Genomic DNA, 8,130 nt, shown 5'->3' with positions numbered 1-8,130 from the left:
TGTAACTGCACTGTTAACATATTACCTTAACCAGTGTTCGTGTTTACGACTATTGTAGAATTTATGTCTTTTCATAGAGCTTCGGTAGAGAGTTTGTCTTGTTGAACCATAGGCATACGAAGCAAGCCGAGCAACGTGATCAAGTTTAACATCTTCAAGTTTATTACATTTACATAAACATAAAACTACGCAACAAATTAAGTATCGAACGTTTTCGACATCACAAGATGTCCTCTTCAGGAATAATATACAATTTTACTACATCTGAATAAAATACAATGGTTATTGTATAAAAAAAAAATCAAACAATTTGACATCATATCCAGAGGCAGGTCTGAGTATCAAACTAAAATCTTAGAAGCCCTGTACATAAAACGTAACAATCTACCTTTGAACAGACAATTGTATGCTTGCGGCTCATCTTTCTTGCTCTCTGTATTTTAAAATTAGTTTTTTTCTTCGCACTTTGCCTTTCTACCACATCATGTGATCTGTTCAACACCTTTTGATGCAGTTACCTTTGATTCTCGCAGAGCCTATATCAATGAGTTTGAGCTAGTCAGAAGTACTGTGCAGTTTTTTTTTCTGTTTATAGTTATAATAACCATTGTATTTTATTCAGATGTAGTAAAATTGTATATATGTTATTCCTGAAGAGGACATCTTGTGATGTCGAAAACGTTCGATACTTAATTTGTTGCGTAGTTTTATGTAAATGTAATAAACTTGAAGATGTTAAACTTGATCACATTACTCGGCTTCGTATGCTTATGTCTTTTCAATCTAGAGACAAACTAAAAATTGTCACTGATGTTCTTAGATTTTCTTTTATTCTTACAAAACGTAAAAAATACACTTGACGAAAACCATTGCAATCTACACCAGTTATTACTAATTGGTTCAGATGTAGGGTCACTGGGTTCACACAATCACATGGAGTTTAATTTGCAGATGGAGACCTTGGAGATTTCCTGATCTTGACGCCCCGTTGTGGTAGTATAATTACTTAATTAGTGAAGAAACAATAGCAATTGGTAACTCAAATTGAATTTAGGTTATTAGGTCTTTGTCCAGTCATCATGCTGACAGGATTTTCAGTGAAATTCTCACAAACAATAAAAAAAATCGTGTCTGTTCAAGAAATCACGCAACAGGCTTTTGTTGTCTTTATCTGTTTCTCAGTGACTTCAACACACGAGTTTCTTTTGTTCATAACTTCAGTCAACAAGCACTGGAACGCTTTGGGCACATCTGTGTTGCAAGGAGCGGAAGTCTCAAAAAATCCAGCGCAATATAACTCACGTGACAATGCCTCACCGGTTTCTGTTTCAACCTTTCTTTGCAGAACGGCTTGGTCGAGTTTGTTGGCGATCATCACCATGGGGATGCTTAGCGCGACCTGTGATGGCGACCCTGCAGGGGTTTCTGCCAATTCTGCAGGAGACTCGTTTGCACCGTTTTTCTGGACGGTTCCAAACTTTTCACGCAGCGCATTTAAAGCGATTGTCTTTGCATAGGTGAATGAGTTATCGTCCGTAAGTGAATACACCAAAGCGACGCCATTGCATTCCAGCAACTGTTCTGGGTCCATTTCCTTGCAAATTACCACGGTGACGTCAAACTTTTGTTTACCAATTGTTACAGTTTTTGTTGGGCAGTTTGCTGCGTCGCTTGCTGAAATAAAGAAAGTTTGATAAGTTTGACAAATCATGCTCTGATTATTGTTGTTGGAAAAATAGAAGAAGAAAAACAACAACATAGTAAAGGTTCACATTTTTAACTGAGATCATTTCTGTTTCTCACCATTACTTTCTTTTGGTTCTATCCACCCCTTCGCATATTGGTGGCCGAGAGAGTACTTGCCAACTTGCGTTCCCCCGACTACTGCGATTCTTATCGATGGCAATGCTGTTTTCTTTCCCATCACAATTTTGGTACAAAGTGTTCGAAGCAAAGCTGTTTCAAAAGCAACTGGCTAATCAGTGTTGTATTACTTGCAGGAACAACGTGTAAACTATCAAATTTTCTGGAAAATATGCAAAATGTAAGAAATAAAATTCAAAATGGGTGACGTACATATTTATACAGTACAATGTTTCAATCACCCTTAAAGAATTCGTTTTTTTCTTTTCATAAAGCTGTGAGCGCCCCAATATGACACGAAAGGCTTCTGCACATCATTTTCAAAAGAGAGCAGCAGAACAATTTAGTATAAAACTGTTTTCGTCCTTAAAATGTCTTATTACGAACTGCAACGACAATTACATCGGAGTTAGAAGGTTCTTCTATGAACTCAGCCCCTGGTTTAAATCGAACCTTCTTTTAAGACCACTTTGCTTTCAAGCTACAGTTTAGACTTTAGGACAAATTCAACTCAATCATTGAAAGAATTAATGCGTAGCGGAAATTTGCATTTCTAACTAAATTATTTTTCTATTCAAGTTTTGATTGTTTCAAAATTCTTTTTTTCTTGGCCGTACTTAAATAACTTGTTTTTTTAAAGCTCAGCTCTGAACTATTATTTGAAACTGCCTTTCATGACTATTGCTCGGCAATCCTTGCTTACCAATGGACTGATTCCTAAAACTAGCAAAATTTTAGAAAGCACAGGTTTACTAATTTCACAGATCCTTAAACAAAATGTATGAATGAAGACTGTTAATATTGTTCACAACGCTTTTCGCTTTCTCTGCTCTATCCTTTACGAAGATCTCCATACAGAGATGTATGAAACTGACAGTGCTGGTTTAATAAAATCATTAACAAGACCAAGCATGAAAAAAGAAATTTGTCACCCAGTGACGATTTTCACACCTTTGTTATTTTCTGAAACACAGCTTGAAAGTGTCTGATGGTCACTTCTAAGTCGTCTGGGATGGTTTGGAAATCTTATGACGCCTACGGGAAGCCACAATCAGCACTTTGCGTTATATAGGTCAAAGAAAATTTTATTTGCCAGCATATTGGGAGTACCGTAGTGAATGAGATATGCGTTATATTAATATAATTGAACAGCCTCATACGAAATCAGCTCCGCACAATTCGGTCATAGGTTTACTGTCTAACTTTAACCCTTAAACTGCAATTTGTTTTACAATAAAGTTGCGCTTTATTCGATGGTCACATGTGTTTAGCCTGTATATAACTCGGGTTTATTAAACCAAATAGGTCTATCTAAAAGCGCAGCTCGTGTAGTTTTCTTCGGTGCTCTTGCGATTATTTTGTACGTAAAGTATGCTCAACTTTGCTCATCATTTAAACAGCGTTGCAACTTCCAGCTAAGCATTGTCCACCATAGGCTACAATGCGTTTAAAAATGCGCTCTACAAGCGTAGACGACAAAGCTTATGAAGTAGGCCTACCAAATATCACGCACTTCCGACAAAAATCACTATATGAAAACCGCTGATCACTAAGACTCACATAAGAAAAACTATTTTTTATCCTTGAGATAGACTAATGTACAGGCTGATATGCAGTGCATCGTTTCAAACTAAGTATGTGAATAACACATTGGCTGTGCTGAACCGCTGGGTTCTTCTACTGGCAACGAAAAGCTACTGCCAATTTGTCATGCGCAATAAGTAAATAATTTTCTGTGATTGAGCGTTTGCAGTAGGCTTTTTTGTTGATTATTATCACAGCAAGACTAATTTGTCGTCATTTTCTCACGAAATTCCTACTTCTCTTGCTTTGTTTGTGTAAATAGGCCGAAAGGCCAGGCTACCAATGTTTTGCAGAAAGTAAACTCAGTGGGCTGAAAACATATATTTAGACTACAATAGGCTACTGCAGTAGACATAAAAAGTGTCCAAAGAACTTTCTTGTTTACTCAACGCGTTACAATAAAATCTAAGCAGTAATAGGTTTTCCTTTAGAAAAACAGGTTGCCTGTTGCAATTTAGGTTGCTACGCCTACAAAATTGTACGGATGGCTTGCATGCTGCCTGTGAGAGAATTTCACCTCGAAAAGGCTGTTCGGATCTACTGTTTTGCTACGTTATAAACTGCTCTGGAGTTGTTGGTCTACTATTAAAAGACTCGTATTTTAAACATTTTTCAACCCATTGTTCTATATCTGTCAATCTACGTCCAAGAAAAGAATTGCTGTTGGCTTTCAGCTGAGACGCACGATATCCGACCATTCAATTTGCTTCCTGCTAGCGTCATGCAACGTATTGTGAAAATTGTAGTAGTTAGCGCTGTTAAACAACATTGACAAAAAACAGTACTGTAGCCTATTGGCTACATTGCAAAACGCCCAATAGGTCTGAATTTATTTTGTTAAGATTACTTGAGTAACCCTGCTGTATAGTTTCATTCTGGTCTCATAGTTTGCCAAAATTTAATTTGTGTTTAAAAATCTTTTGCTAGTAGGTTGCACAATCTTCCCATCTTCTTTTTGGCCTTCTTCACTTTCGTTTGTCAACTTGAAACTGTGACATACTGTACAGCTTACAGTATAACCTATACGTTTCCTCTTACTACCGGTACGTGTCCTAACCATTTAAGACTCAATTTATTTATCAGCTCTCCGACTTGCAGTTGCTTTCTGATAATTTTAGCTCTTACTCGGTCCTGCTTCGTCGACCCTAGAGACCATTGCAACATTTTCTCAACTACTTGCATTTTTCCTTCCCGTGTCTTCTTCAAGGCTTCTGTGTGCATCCCATTCAATAATGCTGGACTTAGGCTGCGGTACCGCTGTTTTATAAAACTGTCTCTTAAAATCTTGTGGCACCTTTTTGTCACACATGACTCCTGTCATATTCTTTTATCCTCCCAGCCAGCTTGGTATCTCATTATCACCTCATTTATGGCACTTTGTTTCGTTCACACGAACTGGCGGACTAAGGTATCGGAATACCTTATTCACTTTTGTATGTGTATTTTTCCCAAATTTTCTTCATCATTAGACCTATCTTTTGTTGACATCTAAAGTTTGAGATATTGTGTCTTTTACAAGCTCATTTTCATACATTTGTCCTCCACCTCTGTCTCGAAGTCAACCTTTGTTTGGGTTTCACTTTTATTCGTGCACACAGCAGAAAGCTCTCTTGCGTCACCACGAGAATATTTGCAACTAAACTTGCCAGCTGAACAGATTTTTTGCTTATTAGGCTAGTTTCGTTTCGGAGTTACACGAAAATTTGACCAGTATTAAGCTTCTGGTAATTAATTATGTGATTTTCATGTTATATGATTTATATTTTATGTGGTACATGTTTATCGATTTGAAAAATTCATAACAAAGATGAATATTGCAAAAAATAATTTATTTAGTCTAGGCGGCTAGGCCTAGGCCTACTTGTGCGTTGACTGATACCAATGAAGAATACAACAAATCTGATTAATATTGGGAACCTTTATTATCAAATTAAGAAAAGTTTTTTGGAAGACAACTCTCAATTCCCTGCTCAACGTCCTGCGTTCCAATTACCTTTCAACTCCACTGACTGTGCAATGATATGCCCCGACGTTCTATTGAACCTTCACTGTTTCCTTGATCGGTTTCAACTCTTACCCAAAACCTAATAAACACAATACCGGTAGGGGAGACTCAGGTAAGTTGGCCCACTCTAAATAATTTTTTAAGTGCAATAGTTATTGTGACGTATCATACTCATACCGACAAAATGCTTATTACCAGGTTGGGAAGCTCTAGCAAGCAGTATAAACATGTGAGCACGATTTTTGTATGAAAAATTATGATTTTTAATTTTTTTGGATTTTAGAATTTTTTAGATGTCGAGTGAGTTTTTTCTTACTATATAAGAAAGGTTATTATTTAGTGAGTGCAGCGCTAGAGTGGTTATTAAGGCTCACTTTGACGGTGAAGCCGTTGTTAGAAGCCCAATAGTTTGACATAAATTTTAGTTTTTACAATATGGCTGCCATGCAGGGAAATTGGCCCATTTCGTGGGTGGGTACGTTGGCCACCATGGCCAACTTGCCTTCATGAGATATTATATAGAATGATAATTAATAGACTAATTAATACGATGACTTATTTTAGCAAGATTGAAGTATCAAGTATCCAAAGTAAGTAAAACCTGGCTTTAGCCTACATCAGCATTAAGCAACCAATAACAATAATTCACTTCCTAACATCGTCTTTATGCCATAGATTACGACAACTTATTCCTAACCCATATTGTAATAATAAAATAATGGTAAGTAATTAGATCAAGAAAACCAATCGCGGAAATGTGTCTCAGCAGGTGTATGAAGCAGAGTTTGAGGAGAAAGAGCTTTTCTGCTGTTTAATATACCAAGAGATGGACATGTTGGCCTCGTGGCCAACTTACCTTCCATGGTGAGCCAAATTACCTGCACAGGCGGGCAAGACGGCCCATTTTAATTTTTTCGGAAAACTTGAAAAATTACATACCAAAAGAATGTTGGTTTGATGCAAGAATACGTCCACTTCTAGAGTGATGAAGTCTCTATTCTTCAATAGCATTCGCTTTGACATAGCCTATGTTTTGTTATTAGCTCACAAATTCAATTTTACATTTTGTTGGGCCAACTTACCCGAATCTCCCCCTTCAAAGTTAAAATACTGCTTAACCTACTCAACCACAATAAATTAATGAATTACGGTAATCTATTCCGGATTTTCGGTGAAAACATTTGAGATGGAATCAGGATTCATAGAACCTGATTGTGATATCTGACGGTAGCTACTTTAATATAACTACTTTTGTAAGAGCCAGTAAAGCTTCAAAGCAATCAACCAATCAAAAGTAGGCTATATGTAGAATAGCGCGTTTTAATCAATCAAAAGTTAGAGGTAGAACAAAGAAAAAAGGCAAACAGTTCTGATTGAAAGAAAATTAATTGAACGTTCCGCCGCAGCCAGCGCGGTATAGGCCTACTAGAAGTTTACGGCTAGGCAGGGCCGTGTTAACCGCCCCCCGTATCCCCCTGCCGGGGAGGGGTAGGCCTACAGTTAATTCGGGACCCACTCATTTTAGTCTGTCTAATGTTTTTGACTGTTTAAAAAATAAAACATGCTACAGAAGCTTTACTGCTTTCCAAACCCTCGACTGGAAAGCCTACCTCTAATTAGGGGTCCACTTGTATTTAGTTCTTGCAGCGTTTTTCAGCTTGTAATTTTACAGTTTTTTTTCAGTTCTGTAAAATTTTTTGCTCGCTCAACTACATTTCGTTCATCTCGGCAAGATTGGGCGAGCAGCCCATAGTTGGGGATTAAGAAAGTGAAAAGTTTTTTTGTGTCTAAAAAAAAAACTAAAAAAAATTATGCAATATTTCGAAGTAGGCTAAACACTGCTCACTCAAGTAGCCTAGTTAATTAGGCTACGTTAATAATAATTAAATTGATAAATTTCAATGTGAATCGAGATAGGTTATGAACAGTGATTATGAAGTGCAAGTGTTATCAGTGAAGGTGGGGCACGTCAGGTAAAATTTTCAAAAAATAAATTATTGAAATTCTTCTGTGGTTGTGAACAAAAAAGTTTTAAAATGGTAGGCTAACTTAAATTTTAAACAACACTTCTACCCCAATCCAATTATACAAATTCTAGCCAGCGTTTCAGATTCCTAACAAACACAGGTTTCACAACGGCAATAAGACGCAATAAAACATAAGAAAAGCCGTAGGCGCCACAGACACCCGAGCAAAAAGTCAAACGGGGCAAGCCGTTTGGTTTAGGATGAAGATATCTGGCAAAACATGATGCGAAAAAAAGCATATAGCCTATAGGCTACCGTACCTACAAACAAGAAGCAGCATTATGACACAGCAATGACTAGAATGAACCGGTAAACATGGTGAACAGAAGATCGGCTCTGACGATCGGGCAAAGCAGAGGTCTCGTGCAACGGACATCTGGTCAAAAAGAAGGCTATTCTGTAGCTTACAACAAAAATTATAGCCTCCCTGCCTACAGTTAGTGAGAGCGATGATAAACCTAAGCACAGCAGCCTACGATTACAGTGAAAGTCACAAGGACAGTCCATCGCCTAAAATTATGAAAGTAGTGTGAATGTGAGCCACGGTAAATCAATTGTTCATGTATCGAGCTAAGTTAAAGTCTGTGTCCGGGCCAGGAAGAACATAGACTCAAACGGTGCAGCGAATGAAATGCTTAATCAGACGCTCTG

At 37.5% G+C, this 8,130-nt stretch overlaps 1 protein-coding gene across 1 annotated transcript; it reads right to left on the bottom strand.

The window, feature by feature from the left end:
• Window positions 1-819: 819 nt before the first annotated feature.
• On the bottom strand, window positions 820-2,094 carry LOC145779213 (uncharacterized). Its single transcript, XM_082590749.1, has 2 exons — window positions 1,804-2,094; window positions 820-1,674 (listed from the first exon to the last, which is right to left on the bottom strand). The coding sequence occupies exons 1-2, from the start codon at window positions 1,922-1,924 to the stop codon at window positions 1,136-1,138; spliced, it is 660 nt and encodes a 219-aa protein (XP_082446875.1). The 5' UTR covers window positions 1,925-2,094; the 3' UTR covers window positions 820-1,135.
• Between the last annotated feature and the right edge of the window lie 6,036 nt (window positions 2,095-8,130).

Source organism: Aplidium turbinatum, chromosome 11 (genome assembly GCF_918807975.1).
Source record: "Aplidium turbinatum chromosome 11, kaAplTurb1.1, whole genome shotgun sequence".
NCBI lineage: Eukaryota > Metazoa > Chordata > Ascidiacea > Aplousobranchia > Polyclinidae > Aplidium > Aplidium turbinatum.
The sequence above is the reverse complement of the archived record's forward strand: the minus strand, read 5'-3'. Positions and strand labels throughout refer to the sequence as shown.

Bases quoted from the DNA above. Each gene is read 5' to 3' on its own strand.
- LOC145779213 (XM_082590749.1), bottom strand. From the start codon at position 1,924: ATGGGAAAGAAAACAGCATTGCCATCGATAAGAATCGCAGTAGTCGGG. The intron at 1,675-1,803 runs GTGAGAAACAGA...TCTTTATTTCAG, and splicing joins AGAACCAAAAGAAAGTAATG to CAAGCGACGCAGCAAACTGC.